At 37.4% G+C, this 22407-nt stretch overlaps 1 protein-coding gene across 2 annotated transcripts in view; it reads left to right on the top strand.

Annotated features, from left to right (window-relative positions):
- NUP205 (nucleoporin 205) overlaps positions 1 to 22407 on the top strand; it is a 94361-nt gene that overhangs the window by 7922 nt on the left and 64032 nt on the right. For both annotated transcript variants that reach the window (XM_043967846.1, XM_043967845.1), the window contains exons 4-13: positions 1661 to 1805; positions 2269 to 2428; positions 2831 to 3059; positions 5788 to 5952; positions 7595 to 7770; positions 10598 to 10714; positions 11469 to 11606; positions 16199 to 16349; positions 17570 to 17775; positions 20516 to 20698. In XM_043967846.1, the coding sequence (XP_043823781.1) occupies positions 1661 to 1805; positions 2269 to 2428; positions 2831 to 3059; positions 5788 to 5952; positions 7595 to 7770; positions 10598 to 10714; positions 11469 to 11606; positions 16199 to 16349; positions 17570 to 17775; positions 20516 to 20698 (1670 nt within the window). The remainder of the gene's footprint in view (positions 1 to 1660; positions 1806 to 2268; positions 2429 to 2830; positions 3060 to 5787; positions 5953 to 7594; positions 7771 to 10597; positions 10715 to 11468; positions 11607 to 16198; positions 16350 to 17569; positions 17776 to 20515; positions 20699 to 22407) is intronic.

The following is a 22407-nucleotide window of genomic DNA, read 5'->3' as shown; positions in this document are numbered from 1 at the left end:
TATAGGAAATAGCATGAGCAAAGATGCAGAGGCTTGACAGAGTGGGAAATAGGGAAGGCAGAAAGAGAAGCAGGTTTTTGGAAGAGGATAATAAATCTGGTTTTGGACATGCTGGGTTTGAGGTGCTGAAGAGAGCCAGGAGGATTTGTCCAAGAGACGTTTTTGAGATGTGTGGATTTGAAGACTGAAAGATATATCAGGGCTAGAGTCTTAGTATACTACTATATGCTGCATTATCTACTCTATTCCATTTTTTTGCCTTTCTGTTATGAAGACCTTTTTTTGGAAAGCACTGTGAAAGCTGTAAAACAGATTGTTTTATGTAAAACATGAATGCAAGCTATTATTATCATTATACTATTTTATTAAGATGCTTAATATGCACAAGCACAAAAGAAATCCCTGGTGGAGGTGATACAGTTTAAAAAGTATTGAAGGACTGATTTTTAAAAAATCTGAAAGAGGAAAAAATACTGAAAGATTGGAAAAAAATCACAGTAACTAAAAGGAGATTGAAAGAATCTCAGCAACTACTGACCCATAAGTCTATGGAGATGAGAACATCTTTATAAAATGATTGTAAGAATTATCTCTGTGGATCTAGGGTATACTTGATGAAACTATGAGAACAGATTGGTCACATGATTGATTCCATTATGTTTATTCTTAGTGTTTAAGCATTTGATTGAGAACAAAAGTCTTAAAGGCATCCGAAAGGTGTCTGTCATACAAGTTAAGAACGCACAACATAACCTAAACCAGAGAGATAACTTTGTTCAACAATCCTCTGATTATCGTTATGAATGGAGCCATCAAACAAGGAGATGTACCGACACCAAAGATGTCATGTCAGGAAAGATACTTTGCCCAGACGCTAAATGCAAGAATGTTTCCTTTTACATGCCGGGTTTTTCTAGATGCTCCTATTTGTAGATATCCTTGTGCTGAAAACAAGTATCCCCAGAATGCTTCAGAACCTTCTTCCTGAAAGCCATTACCACTAAAAAAAGCTCAGGCTGACAGACCACAGAAGTATGTCAAATGGATGAAGACTTTATTTCTTCCAACATGAAGTTAGATGGGTAGCCCATCCACACCATAGATTTTGGATGGACTCTGCAGACGGTACTATTGGAATGCACTGGTACTATTGGAATGTTGAAGTCCTAGAGGGAGACCAATGGATGTTTATGTGATGATACAGGAATCACTCAGGAGAAGAAAGTGTGGTTGAGGTTTTTTTTTTTTTTTAAAGTGAGGCAAATGGGGTTAAGTGACTTGCCCAGGGTCACACAGCTAGTAAGTGTCAAGTGTCTGAGGCTGGATTTGAACTCAGGTACTCCTGAATCCAGGGCTGGTGCTCTATCCACTGTGCCACCTAGCTACCCCGTGTGGTTGAGTTTTACGATCTGCTGTATTTAATGGAGTACCTATACAGACAGGTGAGATCAGGGATCCAAAGAACTTTGGAAGTACCAGGACCAGTGTTGGGCTTTAATACATTATGCTTTCTCTCTGTGGTTTTTTTTTTCATTTTGATGGTTTGTCAATAAAGATTATTCATTCAGTGATTTTTAGCTTATCCAGAAGTTATTTCAACTATTAGAATCTTCTACTAGGAAGATTAAAAAAAACCTCTTTACTCTCTTCCCATTTTTAGGAGAACACCAGCAGCCTCATTTTCCAGGCCTCACAAGAGGATTAGTAGCAGTTCTTTTATACTGGGACGGAAAGAGATGCATTGCAAATTCCCTCAAAGCCTTGATACAGTCACGGCGAGGCAAGACATGGACACTAGAACTCAGGTCTGCCTGTTTCTTTGGATTTCACTTGGTTTTACAGATTTTAAAAAATTTAGTTTAGAAGTTAACATGGAAAATTATAACTTAGGAAGTGATATGCAGGCTTAAGCCAAATATTTGCAATAACCTGAGCAATGACTTTATATTCTGCCTTAGAACTATGTGGTAGATTTAAAATGTGTGTTATATTGAAACCACATGAAAAATGATGAGATTGTACATGGGTGGAAACCTGTTGATTTCAAAACATAAGCATCATCTAAGGGATAATTTTTAGTACATCCTAGTTGTTTTTAAATACAGTTTAAAATAAAAAATAAAAATCAACCAAAAAAGCCTTAAGTTGTAAATGAACTGTTTTGGCTGCACTATATGTACACCTAATGTTAACAGAATGTGGCTTTATGGCATCTCCTGTGTTGGATAATAATGTCTCCTTCTAACTGTTTATTTCTTATCATTATAGTCCTGAGCTGGTGTCCATGACAACACGTTTTACAGATGAACTAATGGAACAGGGATTGACTCATAAAATCCTATCTCTAGTGTCACAAATTGATGTGAACAATGAGTTTGAGAAACTACAACGGGAGAGAGGCTTGGGCAGTGAAAAACATCGCAAAGAGGCAAGGGTTCATCCAGATCACTTCTTAAGAGATCTCTGAAAAATGTAAAATGTAGTCATATCTAGTCAATGAAAACCTACATCTAATCAAACCCTAGGGAATGAATGCTATGACACCTTGAGATGATTGGGGCCTCCAGCTGTAGGGAACTGCCTGCTAATTGTTGTTTTTTCTTTCTGTGTCTCTTGGTACTCTACCCGTGGATCTGAGGTAAATTCTTCTGAAGGTCATATTCTATGACAGTTTGGTACCTACAGGGTTGAGTAGCAGGGATTGGCTGGAATTTTAAAAGTAGTTTAAAATGACTTGGGGAATTCAAATATATTTCAGTTAATTAGGCCATATTAGCTTCTCCCTTCACTGTAGTTGATTCATAATGAGAGTTGTCTATTTGACTTCTAGGTTTCAGATCTCATCAAGGAATGCCGCCAGTCTTTGGCAGAAAGCCTATTTTCCTGGACCTGCCAGTCGCCTTTAAGCAAAGATGATACTCTGCTCCTTATTGGCCATCTAGAAAGAGTCACAGTTGAAGCTTCTGGCTCATTGGATAGTGTGAACTTGGCTCTCGTCATGGCTCTCCTTTACTGCTTTGATATCAGTTTCATAGAGCAGGGTGCAGAAGACCGAGAAGGTACTGGAGACTGCAAGAGTAGAGGGAGGGAAAGCGGGTGGGGAAGAGAGAGAAGGAGGGTTTCTACATGAGTATGTGTGTGTACGTGCCATGGTAGTGTATATATGTATGCATGCATGTGTTTGTGTGCGTGTGCGTGCATGTACACACATGTTTTTTGTCTAGACCCATGACTTCATTGTAGTGGGGAGCTCCTGGTGTAGAATCTCCCTCTACCAATGTCCATGGGCAATCAGTTGCTCTGCAGCTTTGTTGCCTTTGTTGTTTAGGGCACCAGGAGGTTCATTGACTTGCCCAAAATCACAGTGCGTACATGACAAAAATGGAACTTGAACCTAATTCTGAGACTGGCTATGCTATATGTAAAGAAAGGCATTTTCAACAAGTTTTTGAAATTTTGGGATTAATGCTTAAATTTGACGGTTTACAAAATTCAGCTAAAATGAGAAATGTTATAAGTTTGTTTCCAAATAAGAGTCCGATATTGCCAATATTTTACTATTCACATGTCCAATATTACACCATTCACATGTAAAATAGATATGAATGAAATTGCTATTTTACAATTCACATATATAATAACATTTTAAATATATACTTTTTTATTGAGTGGTTCAGTATGTAACACATACCGTTCCATTTATACTTTTTTTTAAAAATTTTAATTTTAATTTTTTGTGGGGCAGTGGGGGTTAAGTGACTTGCCCAGGGTCACACAGCTGGTAAGTGTTAAGTGTCTGAGGCCGGTTTTGAACTCAGGTACTCCTGAATCCAGGGCTGCTGCTTTATCCACTGCGCCACCTAGCTGTCCCTTGTTCCTAATCTTCCTTCCTTCCTTCCTTCCTTCCTTCCTTCCTTCCTTCCTTCCTTCCTTCCTTCCTTCCTTCCTTCCTTCCTTCCTTCCTTCCTTCCTTCCTTCCTTCCTTCCTTCCTTCCTTCCTTCCTTCCTTCCTTCCTTCCTTCCTTCCTTCCTTCCTTCCTTCCTTCCTTCCTTCCTTCCTTCCTTCCTTCCTTCCTTCCTTCCTTCCTTCCTTCCTTCCTTCCTTCCCTCCCTCCCTCCCTCCCTCCCTCCCTCCCTCCCTCCCTCCCTCCCTCCCTCCCTCCCTCCCTCCCAGTTGGGGTTAAGTGACTTGCCCAGGGTCACACAGCTAGTAAATGTTAAGTGTCTGAGGCCAGATTTGAACTCAGGTACTCCTGACTCCAGGGCTGGTGCGCTATCCACTGCACCACTTAGCTGCCCCGTTCCTAATCTTTAAAAAAAAAATCTGTTATAAAGAAGGATCTTGAGATTGAAGTTTTAGAAAGAAATCATCTTTTGAGTTGCACATTCCTGTATAAAATTTTACCTTGTTCAGTCATTTTTCAGTCGTGTCTGACTCTTCATGACATTATTTGGAGTTTTCTTGGCAAACATACTGGAATGATTTGCCATTTCCTTCTCCAGCTTATTTGACATATGAGCAAACTGAGAGAAACAGTATTAAGTGACATGCCCAGGGTCACACAGCTAATAAGTAGCTAGGGCCATATTTGAATTCAGGAAGATGAGTCTTCTTGATTCCAGGCCTGACACTATCCACTGTGCCATCTTGCTGCCCCAAAATTTCACTTTAGTAATTTTTAAACAGATTTTCTTTAAAACTGAGAAAATCTAAAAGAAATAGTAATCTCAATTTTTATTCCCAACAAAATTGTACTCATAAATTTTTGCTTATATATTATTAGTTTTGTTTGTTGAACCAGACCTGATTTCACTGTGCAGGGAACAAACTCCTTATGAGTAAACTCTTGACCATTGCTGATTGGTATTGTGAAGTTAAATGACTTACCTAAGTTCATATAACCAGTATGTGTCAGATATAGAACTTGAATCCAGGGTTTCTTGACTTCAGAGATTGGCTTTCTTTCATCCCTTCCAAGCTGCCTCTCAGTTATCACCTAGATAATTCTTCATCTCACCCTAGTCCCCTTAATCAGAGATGTATTCACCTTACCTCCGGACTGTTTCTCTATATCCTCTCCTCTTTTACTCCCTCTGTGGCAAGTAGAATAAACCAGATAAGTTTTCTAACTTCTTTCTAGATCCTATAGAGTCCGGTCCCTATAATATCTCTATAATTTCCAAAAAATGAGGTTTCATTAAATAAAATAAATTCACAGTACTTTGAATTCCCCGAATGTCAAAGATAATTGTCCTTAAATGTTTACTTTTGGGGGTTCTTGCTTTTGAATATGAATTTACCCTGTAGTTTTGGTATCTTTCTGGTGTACTATAATGCTTTTGGTTACTAAATTTAAAGTCAATGAAAGGCTAAGTGCTTCTTGACTAATTCAGTTAAGGTAATCAGAATAAAGGCTTGATTTGTTCCTCTATTTCATCTGTTTTGGTAGAGTTTTAATCTCTGCAGAAAATTCTAAGTTCTTGCTGCTTATAATTTATTACTAAAATTGTATCTTTTATCATACATAGACAATGCTAAATTGTTTTCAAATTTCCATGGTGAGGGAGGAATGCTCTTTATTTGTTGATGTGTACATTTGGTAGTACTGTCTTTCTCTTACATTTTAAAATTTCGTGTACATTGTCTTTTTATAAATTTACTATATAGCACTTGACTCAGGAACTGATGAAGGAAAATCAAATCTCTTAGCCATTCTTTTCTTTATTGAGGAACTGAGAATATCATTATTATGCAGTTTTTGGTATAATAATTATATATAATTACAGATATAATTCATCAACTACCGCTGTTAACAGAGAGACAGTATATTTCATCAATTCACTCTCGCCTTCAAGACTCACAGCCTTGGAAACTACCTGGGCTGAAAGCCACTGTTAGACTTGCCTGGGCATTGGCATTGCGGGGGATATCCCAACTCTCTGATGTGCCAGGTAAATTGATTAGGAGCAGTATTCGTCATTTCTGAAGTCTTTAAAAAATCTGAAATTTGCTTTACACAATACAATTTCAATAGAGATGGTATTTGCTTATTGAGATAGAAACATCTGTTAGTACAGGAAGCTATTTAGAATTATATCAAGTGTAAATATATATAGTATATCTTTTAGAATATAGACATCCTTAAAGTTAACTTTTTTCTTGTATCAAAGAAAATTCTTAGGTAAAGAAATTAAGCTATACTTTTTTTCTGATGAGAATTAGTAATCTTTTAAAAAGAGCAAATAGAATCCATCTCAAATATATATTAAATGCCTTCTTTGAGCAAATTCCCCAAACTGGATTAAGTGGAAAAAATGAGTGATACTGTTCATGTTTTTGAAGAGGTTATATATATATGTTGTAGAAAAGTATTTATTAAGTTGAATCTACTTGAGGGATTAACATTTTTTGACCCTTTAATCTATTAGGTTATAGATGACCTATTCTTGTTCTTGAACTCTGATGCAGTAGGGAGCTCTTTTTTTCCACATGTCTGCTAATGTAGTTATGAAAATGCTACTAAAGACTTGACTCTTCTCTGGTCTGAGACCCTTGTGTCCTGCCCACACAATTTCTTGAACCTAAAAGTCAGTGAAAATATCTGTGTGGGAATAGAGGAAGAGAGCTTGCCTGCCATCTGGTCCTCATCACATTTAGCAGTCCTTTTCAAAGGCAAAAAAAAAAAAAAAAGACCCACTAACTTTGCATTTTTTAGGAAAATGGGCTAAATTTATGGATTTAAAGCTCAAGGCAATTTATTTATGGGTTTTAATATGTATATCATTTTTTCTTAGACTGGCAGATTTTGTTAGGTCATAACTTATATGGTTCTTTAGGTAAATTTTAAGGCTGTTTTTATATAATTTGATTTTATATTTTGAAACAATCCTTAGTATATTAATATTAATATGATAAAACTAGAATAATGGTAGCATAGAGGCTATCTTTGGTTAGATCAGATGCCCCAACCCTACCCCCCTCCTCCAAAGTAGTTATTTGTCCTTAATTCTTCTGTTGTCATATGGAGGTAGCTTTTCCCCCTTATGTTTTGGGTGGGAACTGTTTCTTGTTTTGGAGTCAATCGATTGGTGTTGTGACTTGCCCAGGGTCACAGAGTTAGTAAGTGTCTGAGGTCAAATTTGAACTCAGATCCTCTAGATTCCAGGGCTGGTGCTCTATCCATTGTGTCACCTAGCTGCTCAAATTAAACTTCAATTTTTTGGGGGGCGGGGCAATGAGGGTTAAGTGACTTGCCCAGGGTCACACAGCTAGTAAGTGTCAAGTATCTGAGGCTAGATTTGAACTCAGGTCCTCCTGAATCCAGGGCCAGTGCTCTATCCACTGTGCCACCTAGCTGCCCCCTCACCCATATGCTTTGAATGCCAGTCTATCTCCCTAGTATATCTACACCTGTGTAATCCAGTGTTCATTTACTCATCAGTAAGCAGCATTTTGACAGTTTTTTTTGTGCCTAGCAAGAGTATGGATTAGCAGAAGAATCTGAGTTTTATACAAGTAAGGTATATTGATGTGCTATCTCCTCAATGAAGAAATGTACCATTATTTTGTTTTTTTTTCCTAATTTTTTTTAAGCTCTTGCTGAATTTACAGAAGCAGATGAAGCAATGGCAGAACTTGCAATTGCAGACAATATCTTCCTTTTCCTAACTGAGTCTGTAGTGGGCTCAGAAAACTTCTACCAAGAAGAATTTTATATCCGTAGAATTCATAACCTCATCACAGACTTCCTTGCACTTATGCCAATGAAGGTAAGCTTTAGAAACAGAATTGGGACAGGATTAAAACTAACCTAAAAGTTGGCTTTGGTATACTAGCTTTGTTTTGGAAACAAACCAGACTTTTCAAGATGGGCAGAACTTTGAATGCATTCACTAAACTGTTTCACTTATTGTGAAAATGTTCCTGCCCTACCTGTTGTGTTATAATTTAGTTTCTGAATCATGGAAATTGATTGTATATATATTCTGCTGATTGAATTGAGCTAATTGGAAAATAATTTTTATCATGCATAGAGAACTGGCTTTGAGAGAGAAAAATAGTATGTAAATGGATGATTCTGTGGACAGAAAAGTGTGGACAATAGGGTTCCCAGGGAACAGCACTAGAGTTGATTGTATTTCCCATTTTTACATATAAAAGGGAAAAAGGATACCTAGTGAAAAATCTAGGCTTATAGATGACACCAGGTCCTTTTGGGTACCAAATAACCCATATGGCCTTCTATCAACAGCTGTAAGTTAGCAAAATTAGGGGAAAATACAGACTTTGCTTATATAGTGATTTTAACTTGAAACTTCCAAGAAGGATATCTGAGTCTTTGTAGGCTGTTTCCTGAAGATTGCAACTCAACATGCTCCTGTGGCCAAAAAACCCAACAAAAGGGCTTGAGTTCATCAGGGAGCACATTAAAAAGAAAATGTTTTATTATACTTAACCTCTCTGAATCTTAGTTTCCTCATCTGTAAAATGAGGGGATTGGATTCGATGATCTCTAAGGTTCCTAAAGTCTACAATCCTATAAATCTATGAATAATCTTACCATTGTAAAGGGAATGGTGTCCATACCTGAAATACATTTGTGCAGTTTTAGTTGCTGTATTTCTAGAAAGAAAAAGCTATTGGATCTGAAACAAAAAGAATGTGATTCGAAAAGTAGATAGCATTTCATTTGGGAGTGAGTGTTATTTTATTACTTTGAGGAAAACAATCATTATATAGTGTCCAAAAGCCAAGAATTTTGCTGACTGGTTTGCCTTCTTCTGGGTTTTCATTCAACTGAAAGTGTATTTGCTTGACAGCTACAAATGAACAAAAATAGCTCCTATTCTTAAGTATAGAGCAAGTAGAAGCACTTAAAAATTTATTTTGTGTGTGTATTTGCTATCAAGATTCTGGGTTTCAGCTTTCCTTCTTTCAATTTCTATTTTAGCTTCTGCTTCTAGAATATCAGGACAATTTTCCCTGACAATCTTTGGGGGGGGATGGTGTATAAGCTCTTATTTTGGTCATGGTTTTTAGGTAGTTCAATGATTTTCAAATGATCTCTCCTGGATTTATTTTTCAAGTCAGCTGTTTTTCCAAGGAGATATTTCACATTGCCCTCTATTTTTTCATTCAATTGGATTTGCTTTTCTGTGTTTTGGTTTCTCATAAAGTCGCTAGCTTCCATTTGTTCAATCCTAATTCTTAGGCAATTATTTTCATCAGACAGCTTTTTTGTCTCCTTTTCCATTTGACTTTTCAAACTGTTGACTTTTTGCTCATGATTCTCCTGTATCGCTCTCATTTCTCTTTCCATTCTTTCCTTCCTCTCTCTACATCTTCCTTCTATCTCTCCTACTTTCTCTTCAGAGTCTCTTTTGAGAGCTTCCATGGCCTGAGACCAGTTCATATTTTTCTTGGAAGCTTTGGATGTAGGGGCTCTGAGGTTGATTTCCTCTTCTGAGGGTGCACCTTGATCTTCCTTGTCACTGAAGAAATTTTCTATAATTCTGAACTTTCTTTGCTTGCTCATCTTTTTACTTGACTTTTAACTCCCCACTGGGGGGCCCTGTTTCTTGGCTACACTGCTGTCCCCAGCTTCAGAAGGTCCCAGGTGTTTTGGTTTGAGGGAGGGCAGGTTTTTCTCTCTCCTGGCCCGTTCTCTGGTCTGAAGATAACCTCAAGCCAACTTGCTAGTTAACCAGCCAGCAGAGTGCTATGGTGGTTTTTAGCTTTGATGAGCCTGTACCCCTCCCCCACTTGGGCCTCCTGCCACCGAGCATTTCTTCCTGGTTCCCTGCTGGGGTGGGACAGCTGAATTCCTCCCTAGGTCCTGCTGATACCCCTGTCCGTCCCCCCCCCCCCCCCCCCCCCCCCCCCCGCCCCAGCCAGTCGTTCAGCCCTCTCACCCGACTGCACACTCAGTTCTGGAAGCTGCTGGTACTGCAGCTGATTCTGAGGCTCCAGGGGTAAATTCCTCTGGTGTGGCTGCCTGGGGTCTCTATCAGCATGATTGCAGGGTTGGACTTTACTCGCAGCCCAGCATGGCCCCCTTTATCTATAGCTGGAAAATAATCTCAACCCGTATTTTTGTGGGTTTTTTTGCTCCAGGGGGTTCTTTTGTTGCTGTTTTTGGGGTAATTGTATCAGGAGCTCTGTGTGTTTAATGTTTTTCCTCAGCCGTCTTGGCTCTGCTTCAGCTTTCCTTCTAAGACAAATTGGGAATGGAAAGACTTGGGAAGAAGAGAATTCAGTGACATTCTTTTACTGTTTGTATATGGTGGTGTTTTTAATGCAGAAATGGTATTCTGTTTTTACCTTTTGGAATCTGTTTTAAGCTTGGTAAAGGTTGGTAACAAAAAAATAGACCCCTGTCATGAAATATACTATACCATTAAAATATTGTTATATATCATAGTTGATAATTTAGTAATAAAATTCAGCTGTAAATTTCTTCACTTCATTAAAATTTTGCAACTAGGTTAAAAGAAAAATATTCTCTTATGCTTAATCTCTCTTTGGGTTAGCTGCCTATTTTTAAAATTTCATTACCGTTAATAAATATCTTTAACATATGTGTAATGAATGTAATAGGTGAAACAGTTGAGAAATAGAGCAGATGAAGATGCTCGAATGATTCACATGAGTTTGCATTTGGGTAATGACCTTCCTATTTCACTTCGGAGAGATCTGGAACACCTTATGCTTTTGGTAAGCCAGGTTATTAGATACACTTTAACTTTTTTGTTTGTTTTTTTGTCCTTATGAACTCTTGAGCTGTTTTACCTTAAGTTAACTTATACATGGAAAGAGATTGTACCTACAGATATGAATTATCATTGTTTCCTGTGTCATCATGAATAATTTAGAGTATTCTTTTCATTGATATTATTGTCTCTGAGTCTTATAGGAAGAGCTAGAGTGGAATGTGTATGTTTGAAAGAAGGCCAAAATGTACCACTCTGTCTAGATTTCAGCTTTCTGCTAATAATATTTACTTTCTTCGAGTACCTACAATTTTTAGTGTTTCCTCTTAACATCTTTTTTTTTCTGGATATGTGATTTCATTAGTCTAAGGAACTCTGAAGAAATTCCCTTTACTAAATAACATAGCATCTTTTGGGCATCTAACAGTGTCTTAGAGAGTGTCTTGGGGGAATTTACAAGGTAAATAACTTGCCTTGAGCCACACAGCTAGCATGTGTCAGAGGTGGATCTTAAATGAAGTTCTTGACTGATTATCGAGTACATAGCACAGTTTCTCTTTTGTTTATGAGAGAAAGGGAGAAATCAGGTCATTAACTCTTCAGACATCTGTGATTATTTCATAACTTGTAATTATAGTTAGTAATTTAATAAATATTTAACCTCTTTAATACTAGGGTTGTAATTAAAATTTTTACATGTTTTGTTAAGAAAAAATAGACATTTCCCTTAAAAAAATCTTTGTTCACAACTTGCGCAGATTGCTGAGCTGTATAAAAAGAACCCTTTTAATTTGGAGCTTGCTTTGGAATATTGGTGTCCTTCAGAACCTCTCCAGACTTCTACTATCATGGGATCTTATCTAGGGGTAGCTCATCAGAGACCCCCTCAACGCCAGGTTAGTTATATCTTTCATTTGTTTGCTTAGTTAGATTTGTTAAGTTAGAGCCTTGAATTTAACTATATTTTGCTGTTTCTAGGTATTTCCTTGCAACAAAGGACTGCAGATGGGCCATTAAGAATCTGTTGTTTGTTACATTTTGTTTTTTAGTTATGTCATATTCTATTTTTTTTTTTTGGTGAGGCAATTGGGGTTAAGTGACTTGCCCAGGGTCACACAGCTAGTAAGTGTTAAGTGTTTGAGTCCGGATTTGAACTCGGGTCCTCCTGACTCCAGGGCTGGTGCTCTATCCATTGCACCGCCTAGCTGCCCCAAGAATCTATTGTTATCCTTTCCACACTGGGGGTGGGTGGTTGTGGTGGGTGTTAGGGGCAACGGTACCCCATGATCTGGAAAATTCCCTTAAAAATTTTTGGCTCTCCCTTCATGCCAGAGAAAATCTGAATTATTATGGTATTAAGATATAAAATATATTGATATTTTACAATTTTATGCATATATTTTATGCATTTCTAAGGTTCTAAACTTTTTTTTAATTAATAAAGTATTTTATTTTTTTCCATTGCATGTAAAGATAGTTCTCAACTTTTGTTTCTACAAGCTTTACAATTTCAGATTTTTCTCCCTCCCTCCTCTCCCTCCCACCTCCCCTAGACAGCAGGTTATCTGATATAGGTTTTATATATATATATATATATATATATATATATATATATATAATAACATTAATCTTATTTCTGCATTAATTATGTTATAAGAGAAAAAATCAGAGCAATGATGAAAAACCTCAAAATAGAAAAAAACAACAGTACCAAAAACAAAAGAAATAGTATGGTTCTTTCAGCATCTATACTCCGCAGTTCTTTTTTTTTTTTTCTTTGATTTGGAGATCCTCTTCTATCATGAGTTCCCTGGAACTCTTCTGTGCCATTGCATTGGTGAGAAGAATATAGTTCATCACAGTAGATCAACATTCAATGTTGATGATACTGTGTACAATGTTCTTCTGGTTCTGCTCATCTCACTCATCATCAGCTCACGTAAGACCCTCCAGGTTTCTCTGAACTCCTCCTGCTCATCATTTCTTACAGCACAGTAGTATTCCATTATATTCATATACCACAACTTGTCCAGCCATTCCCCAATTGATGGGCACCCCCTCAACTTCCAATTCCTTGCCATCCTGTAAAGAGCAGCTATAAATATTTTTGTACATGTGGGTCCCTTTCCCCTTTCCATGATTTCTTTGGGAAAAAGACCCAAAAGTGGTATTGCTGGGTCAAAGGGTATGCACAGCTTTATTGCCCTTTGGGCATAATTCCAAATTGCTCTCCAGAATGGTTGGATCAGTTCACAGCTCCACCAACAATGCATTAGTGTTCCATTTTTCCCACAGCTCCAACATTTATTATTTTCCTTTTTTGTCATTTTAGTCAATCTGATAGGTGTCAGGTGGTACCTCAGAGTTGTTTTAATTTGCATCTCTCTAATCATTAGCGATTTAGAGCATTTTTTCATATGGGAATAGATAGCTTTGGTTTCTTCCTCAGAAAACTGCCTGTTCATATCCTTTGACCATTTCTCAATTGGGGAATGACTTGGATTCTTATAAATTTGATTGGTTCTAAACTTTTTCTGTGTCATTTGTGGCTTCTGCAAAACTCCCTGAAAATTTCCATTTAATTTCTTATGCCAAACTGCAATATATTGAAACCATGATTTGAAACCATGATTTTTTCAGTTTCTAAATTTTCCAAGGGCAATGTTGTTTTTTTTTTTTTTAAGTGAGGCAATTGGGGTTAAGTGACTTGCCCAGGGTCACACAGCTAGTAAGTGTTAAGTGTCTGAGGTCGGATTTGAACTCAGGTACTCCTGACTCCAGGGCCGGTGCTCTATCCACTGTGCCACCTAGCTGCCCCTCAAGGACAATGTTTTAAAATAATTGAAGCCTTTAATTTTATGCCACTCCAAATAGTGGAGCTGGAATTAAAGCTTATCTATGTGCTTTCAAAAAAAGCCCCTCTTTAATAGATTCCTTCTTCAGGTTATATGAATGTCTAAATCATCCAGCTCAGAGAGTTGTTTTTTATTTTCTTAAAGCTCACTAGGAGTTGAAACTTCTCTTGGTAGCCCAGTTGAGGTACTGTATTATAATGATTAAAGAATGCCCAGAATTAAAGAATTTTATAGTTCAGTGAAAACCTAGCAATCATTTCTTTTAACTGCTGCATCTAATAGATGCTTAGTTCTTTATGGCTTCCCACACAATCCCTCTTAATTAAATTCATGCTCTTCTTATTCTGTTTTCTTTGGACATAAAGATTAAGTGGTCAGCATCTCCCTCATAAAATTGGAGGGTAGGCTAGGCAAGAGTACAGAAGAAAATAAACTAGAGGTCTGGTAACTACAAATATATTTCAGGTCAGCAATGTTGTGATCTCAAGAATCAGCATGATGCGGGCATGTATTTAAAAAAAAACTAGTACATAAAGATCAAGAAATTGTTACGCTGGGATTTGTATGACATTTAAAAAACCTGGCATTGTCATCTCACCTTTGTGTAATTTGAAATTCTAGGGGTTATCTCATAGTTATAAATCTTTTATTTATTGTATAGCCTGGCCCATAATTAATAATATTTAGAGACATAGCGTGGTATATGAGGCAGCTAAGTGGTACAGTAGATAGAGTACTGGAACTGAAGTCATGAAGATCTGAGTTCAAATCTGGCCTCTGATACTTCTTATTTGTATGATTAGGCAAGTCACTTAACCTCTGCCTTGCCTCATTTTCATCATTTGTAAAATGGGGATAATCATTTTACCTACTTCAGAGGGTGGTTATGAGGATAAAATAAGATAATATTTGTAAAGCACTTTGCAAACTTTAAAGCCCCCTATAAATGCTAGCTAATAGCTACAGGGGAAGGTAAACTGTATTTGGAGTCAGAGCATTTGGGTTTCAATCCTGCCTCTTGCCACTTACTAGCTGCGTGACCTTGGGCAAGTCACTTTGTCCTCAGCTTCCTCATCTGTATTTTTTCGTTTTATTTTTTGTTTTTTTTTCCAGGGCAATGAGGGTTAAGTGACTTGCCCAGGGTCACACAGCTAGTAAGTGTCAAGTGTCTGAGGCCGGATTTGAACTCAGATACTCCTGAATCCAGGGCCAGTGCTTTACCACTGTGCTATCTAGCTGCCCCTCATCTGTAAAATTAGGAAGTTGGACTGGTTCCGTTCCAGTCCTAAATCTATGAACCTGTGAATGTTCCTAAATTTACTATCTGCCTAAATTAGTGTGGGTATATATAGGCTGAGGAAATGGCAAAGAAGAAAAGAGAACAAAATAGCAGGGCTCATATTTGAGAAAAAGAATAGGGAAAAATAATGGTGTTGGGTTGGATGTGCAGGTAAAATACTAGCTCCATTGTGTTAAATATCCTGTTCCATATTTTACCTATTCCTAGTTCAGCTGATAAATTGAACCAGGAGTGAAAATTTTGGTGGTTTAAACTGAAAATATACCTGTTGATTTTCTGTATGTGTCTTAGGTGAGTCAGTTTCTAGAGTTCTGTTTTATGTATTTAAGATGTAAGTTGCCTGGAAACATTCTTAGGACCTTTTTCATGAGGTTATTATCATTGTTTTAAATAAATGGCATTTCAAGTTCATAAAATAATTCCTTTCAGTTTAAGTTAATTCTATCCACATTTGGAAGTGAATTTGTGAATAATAAGCATTTGAAAATTAACTTGCTAGTCAGCAAACATTTATCACGTGTTAGGCACTATGTTAAGCTACAAAGAATGACAAAAGACAAACTGTGCTCTCCCTCAATAAGGGAGACAGCCCTCAAATGACAACATACAAACTATATGTTTGTGTGTATCCATATCTCTATATCTACCTATATAATATGCACACAAGATCAATTGGAGAAAATCAACAGAGTGAAGGTACTAAGATTAAAGGAGGCTGGGAAAAGCTTCATATAGAAGGTGGGACTTTATCTGGGACTTGAAGGAAACCAGGAAAGTTAGGAGGCTGAGATGAGAAGGGAAAACTCCAGGCAGCAGGAGACAGCCGGTGAAACGCCTCCATCTTGCAAGGAGGCTGTTGTGACTGGATTGCAGTGAACATGGAAATGCGTACATTGTTAGAAATACTGGATTGTTTGGGGCAGTTCTGCAGGTTATAGAGGGCTTTGAATGACAGAGGATTTTATAGTTGATCCTGAGGTTGATAGTGAACAGAGAGGTGGTGTGGTTTAGGAAGATCACTTTGACAGTTGAGTGAAGAATGGCCCGGAGTGGCAGCGAGACCAATCAGCAGGCTGTTGCAGTAGTCCAGGTGGTGGCTGTGTCAGAGAACAGAAGAGGATTTATATGAGAGATATGAAGGTAAAGATGACAAGATTTGGCAGCTGATTGGACATTGGGAGTGAGAGAGAATGAATTAAGAATGTTACCTAGGTTGGGAGCCCGCTGTTAAACTGGAACTGTTATTGATTTTACACTGGACCTACCCATAATGCTATCTTAATATGGAGGAAAGGTATATTTGATGTAAACTAAAGACTTTTCTCTTTTTCAGGTTGTCTTGTCAAAGTTTGTTAGGCAAATGGGAGACCTACTTCCTCCTACTATTTATATTCCATATTTGAAAATGCTCCAGGGATTGGCCAGCGGGCCGCAGTGTGCTCATTACTGCTTCAGTTTGTTGAAAGTCAATGGCAGTAGTCATGGTAAGAACAATTTAGAAACTGGTTGTAGCACCCCCCCCCCCAGGCAGAATATCCCCATAGCTCCATAACTACTGATGAAATTTTATGCCATATCGCTAACTCCTCATAATTTTTTTTTGTTGATGAAATTTTACATGGCAGTGTATAGTCTTTTGTATATACATCAAATTCCCTTTCAGTGTATATTGTCAATATTAAACAAGACAAATATTGACAAAATTAGGCTGATCTATGATCATGAAAACAGAGAAGGAAACTTGGGCTATTGGGAAGATCTGAAGTATGTACTGTTAACACACTGGTATTTGGGAAGTTTTGTTCCATTTCAAAATATGATTCAATTTGCCAAATTTTAGTTTTCCCTCACCTTTTCAAGATTACATCTATTGTCAAAAGCAAAGTATATCTGCTAGTCTTCTAGCACAGGTCTGATTTTACAGTGTTTGCTCAGTTTGGTTATTTTCCTCCAGGCCTTCTCAAACTTTTCCACTTAATGTGGAGTATAAACTGGACATAAACTGATCAATACAGATCATAACAAAACAATTATTTCCTGGCCTTAATATTGTCCTAATACACCCCAAACTTCAGAAACTTTCTATTCAGTACATTCATCTCTCTGGTGTTCCTCCCTCTAGTGGTACAAGTTGTGTCCATTTATGCCTTCTTATTCTATGGCCTTTTTTGTCCATTTACTCCCATAAGTCCTCCATGGGGGCTACACCCATTGTGTTAAGGGCTGTCCTCTAAGATCTCATGACATCAGATGATTTGCAAAGGAGCACATACTATGTCTATCAGTTATCCCTTATGGTATGTAATAATAAGATTTAATTTGAAAATATTAAATTTTCATGATGTTATTTGGAATAATTTTCTGTTCTTTGCGGGAGGAAGCAGCCCTTTTTGTGACTCTGATGACACAGTAGACTTTGTTGTCAAAGGGGGAACTTTGGGTGACTAACCCATAAATGGTTAATCATCCGTTACTCAAGTAATGTATTGGCATGATCTCATGTTAGACAATGTATGAAAACTAATCCGAAGGTCCCCAAAGGGTGATGGAGAGCTTGCAAATTTACATTTTACAACATAGTAACCAAAAAGCTTCCAAACAGGCATTTTATTCACATGTAAAGGAGAAAGAAGTTCAGCAAGCAGTTGCTTTTCCACCTTCATTTCCAAGCAGTTAGGAAATTGTTTGTTGTGTCTTAAAACAGCTGAAAACATTCAAGGAGCAGGTGGCAGCCCTGTTTCCTGGGAGCATTTCTTTCACTCTTTGATGTTGTATCATGAACACTTAAGGAAAGATCTGCCCAGTGCTGATAGTGTCCAGTACCGTCATCTACCTTTGCGAGGCATCACCCAGAAGGAGCAGGATGGATTGATTTCCTTCTTACAGCTCACAACTACTATCATTACCTGGGTAGGTAATCAGTCTCTCCACAGTATTTGAGTCCTATCTATGTGCTTTCAAAGAAAGACCTCTTTAAAAGGTGTATTAAATTTCTTTAATCAAAACTTTAGGATGATAAATATGATGTACATTTAACATTCTATATTGATCTCCGTGTCTTCATACCCATCAGAGGGAAGGATACTCAGGCTCTTTAGGATAAACTGAATACTAGAAACATTAGGTCAGAAACAAGAAAACGATTCAGTATAAAAAGAGACTTTATTAAAAACTCAATATGTCATCCATAATATTGGAACTGTACTCTTGCTGATGAACAAAAGTCATTGAGAAACTCATGCTTCTTCAGCAGTGGCATCTATACTAATGAATATTTTACTCTGTTGATAGTAAGAATTCCCCGAGAGCCTCATAGTAGTGTAGAAGTGACCCTGTGTTCTTTGGGGTTAAGTGACTTGCCCAAGGTCACACAGCTAGTAAGTGTTAAGTATCTGAGGCCGGATTTGAACCCAGGTACTCCTGACTCCAGGGCCGGTGCTCTATCCACTGCGCCACCTAGCTGCCCCATGACCCTGTGTTCTTAAAGGTTGTGCCATCAGAGAACAAGGTCTGACAGGTCTGAGGAACAATCTAGCTAAGTTTGGAAATGCTCATTCCCAGCTGGGCAAAGGGCTTATGACTTTTTTGACCAAAAAGCTCTCAAAGACTATCTGCCAGGGGTAGATCAGATGCCCGATTGAGAGCTAATGCCTTGGTTTCTTGGTTTCTTCATTCTCCTCTCTAGTAAGTTCTGCAAGCTGGCAAATATGTTTTTCTACAGCACCGTTTTAAGGAGATCAGATTAAGTTTAGTTTCCTTAGCCTAACATTATCAAATGGACCTAGTTTACCTATTCTGTCTTATTACTCTCTAATATGGTGCTACAAACTCTAAGCACATTTTTGCTTTTGCCCCTTTGTTCGTTGTCTTACCCTAATTTCAGTATGCAATACCTTTTTTTTCTCCCTTGGCAATAACAGATTACATATCTTCTTCAAAGCCTCACTTCACCTTTTCCTTCATATTATTCCTAATTAAGCAGTGATTTTTCTTTGCTTTTAATGTCCTCAGCACTTAGTTGAACCTTCATTATCATATAATTTCCCACCTGTTTAGAGTTATTGTTTGGTGCTTGGTCTTATATCAGTAGTAATAATAGCAGATATTTGTATAGTATTTTAAAGTTTACAAAGTACAGGTCACAGCACTACTATGTCTTAGTTAATGGTTTCATGAGTCTCTATGGACAAAAATATACATTATGTGGTGGTAAAACTTCTGGTGATGATCCTCTCCCAACTGAGTCTGATTCTCAGACAATAGAAACAGATATTCAAAACCTTCCTAGCTTGGTGTGGGGCCTACCAGGGTCACTTGTTACTCTTGTTTAGGCCTTTGTGAACTAAGAGTAATCTGTATACCACAATGAAGAGGGCTTCAGTGTCAGTAGAGCAGGTGGGGAGTCATAGGAAAGATAGCCTTCAGCCAGACCCCTGCTTCTCCATGGAGGACACTATGTCCCAGTTTGCTAGCAATCCTGTCTTGTGGTATAATAACAAGTTGAAAATTGTTTATACAAACCTCACTTTTAGCCATGTGACCAGCTGATCTTCATGCTGATAGAAGTCTGAATACTACCTTTATAATACAGATGAATCTTAGAGAGGTTAAAGAACTTGTTTGTAGCCACCCAGCTAGCCAGTGTCAATGGTGGGATTTGAATCCAGGTCTTCTCTTATTCCGAGTCATAGAGGCAGCTATATATGGCACAGTGGATAGAGTACTGGACCTGAAGTCAAGAGGGCCTGAATTCAAACCTACCCATAGATATTTACTAGCTGTGTGACCCCAGGAAAGTCACTTAACCTATGTTTGCCTCATTTTCTTAAATTGTAAACGAGGATAATACTAACATTTAAATCCAAGAGTGCTTGTGTGGATCAAATAAAATAATATTTGTAAAGCACTTAGCACCGTGTTTGGTAAATTGTAGGCAGTTAATAAATGCTTGTTCCCTTTCACTCGTCATTATACCATCATACCTCTTAAGGGCAGAGATTACATATTTACATACACATATATGTATGTATGTATGTGTATACATTATGACTATATAGTATATAGTATATTACTATAAAAGTAGCTTTATATATCTAGATATCTATCTCTATATATGTACATCTAACTATATCGATATCTATCTACTTTTGTGTCCCTTGTAGTATATAGCACAGTCCTAGGCATATAAGTTCTATTTTGAATTATATTAACTTTGTTTTTTCACCAGAAAGCTTAAAGGTAGTTAAAAGCAAAGGTCCTACTAGCGATTTTGTTGTTTTCTATTTCTTTCACTGATGTGTGTGACCTTGAGAAGATTAGATCATCTTGAATTTTTGTTTATTTAGTAATTATATTGGTTTAACACTATCCTGTAAATGATGCTACTACTTCATTCTTTGAAATGGGAAATTGGCTGAAATATAGTGATCTGATATAATAGGATACATTGATATCCTTTATTAGTGATATAATAGTCAATGAATACTCATTTGGGTTAGCAAATGTTCACCATTTGTCTCTGAGCAATATTTTCTTTAACAAGTCAGTAATAAAACTAAGGTCCTAGAAACTGAATGTTTACCTTTTTGGGTTTTTTTTTAAATGTTTACCTTAAAAAAATTTTTTTTTGTTTCTGTGTTTAATGCTTCAGAGTGAAAATGCTCGTTTGGCTCTCTGTGAGCATCCTCAGTGGACCCCTGTGGTTGTCATCCTGGGACTCCTGCAGTGTAGTATTCCTCCTGTTTTAAAAGCTGAGCTGTTGAAGACACTTACAGCCTTTGGAAAATCTCCTGAAATTGCTGCTTCCCTGTGGCAGTCTTTGGAATATACACAGGTAGAATATTTTTTCTAAATGTACTTTGCAAAGTAATGCCTGGTAACAATGCCAACAAAGACAGGAACTTTATGCATTTGAGTATGTCCCATTTGAAGCACTCTTCATTGATCATAGTACAGGACTGGAAACGAACAGGCCTGGATTCTGCTGCTTGTTTGTTCTCTGAAAGCTTACCTAGATTGCCAGCGGCAAATCGGGATTTCTTTTTTCACCATTCTCTGTTAAATGCTAATAAATAATGAGCATGATACTCTCTCACCTATGGTTTGTAGACTAGACCTGTACCTCTAGAAGTGTCTAGTTTTACCACAGAAGAACATATGGGTTGGAAATGCCTCTTCCTTTTCCTTCCTTACCCTCATACCAAGTGAATACACTTCAGTGATTGTAATACCTCTGTGGGACCTCTCATTACACTCTGCTGCTGTTCCGTTTTGGGACACACTGTCTTTTTTTTTCGTTTGTTTGTTTTTGTTTTTGTTTTTTGTTTTTTTGCGGGGCAGTGGGGGTTAAGTGACTTGCCCAGGGTCACACAGCTAGTAAGTGTTAAGTGTCTGAGGCCGGATTTGAACTCAGGTACTCCTGAATCCAGGGCCAGTGCTTTAACCACTGCAATGACTGTCTTTTAAACTTTGTATTCACTTCATTTTAAGAACAGTATAAAACTGTTTGTTTCCTGGTGTCAAGCGTAGAGTTAGCTTAAGATTAAGTGAAGGAGGTTCTAGGCTTATGGTTTTCTATCTGTGTTTCTGTGCATAAGAGGAAGAATGCACTTTAATAGTTGTAAAAAAATTTGAGGTCTTTGGCTTTAAATGTAAAGTGTTAATGCTGGCATTTTTGTATTTAGGGCTTACATTCAGATAGAGTTTAGTGGTAGGCTGAAAAAAGTTTACAAATATAGGAACAATTCTAGGCTAGGAAATTTTTTTGCAGAATAAATGAATTTTTAGAAATAACAAAAAGCATAACACTCAATATTTCATTGATTTTTTTTTTTTTTGAAGAGCTTATTTTAGGGAAAGTGAAATACTACAGATAACCACAAGCATTTGTGCCCAGAGGATTTTAGATAGTTATATGAGTTTTTAAAATAAAATACAATGGGGGCAGCTAAGGTGGCACAGTGGATAAAGCACTGGCCCTGGATTCAGGAGTGCCTGAGTTCAAATCTGGCCTCAGACACTTGACACTAGCTGTGTGACCTGGGCAAGTCACTTAACCCCCATTGCCCCAAGGTTGGGGGGGGGAGTAAAATAAAATACAATGAAGTTGGCTTTTGTTAAGTTATAGTATTTTTAAAAAAATATTGTTTTCTTATGGTTTGACTTGGATAAATATAATGGTATATTCATTTCATGTGTTTCATGGAAAATTTAGAATTTATGTGTAAAGATTTTGGCTTTTTTTTGGGTAATATAATATTGAAACATTATAGCTATCTTTAGTAGTTGTATTAAAAGGTTCTGTATGATAGCATTTTCATGACTAAAAAGAGTATTTTAATCCATAGACTTTTAGGGCAGCCAGTTGCAAAGTCAAGGCAAAACATCAGTGTTTAGAAATTTGCCTTAGAAGCATGTCCTTAGAATTTGCTTTTTATTTTTTTAGTTCCAGCTATAGATCTACTTAAGGGGCAGCTTGATGATGCAATGGATAGAGTACCAGTACTGTAGTCAGAAAGATCTGAGTTCAAATCCAGCCTCAGA

Source organism: Dromiciops gliroides, chromosome 5 (assembly GCF_019393635.1).
Source record: "Dromiciops gliroides isolate mDroGli1 chromosome 5, mDroGli1.pri, whole genome shotgun sequence".
Lineage (NCBI taxonomy): Eukaryota > Metazoa > Chordata > Mammalia > Microbiotheria > Microbiotheriidae > Dromiciops > Dromiciops gliroides.
Note: the sequence above shows the minus strand (reverse complement) of the source record. Positions and strands in the feature narration are given on the sequence as shown.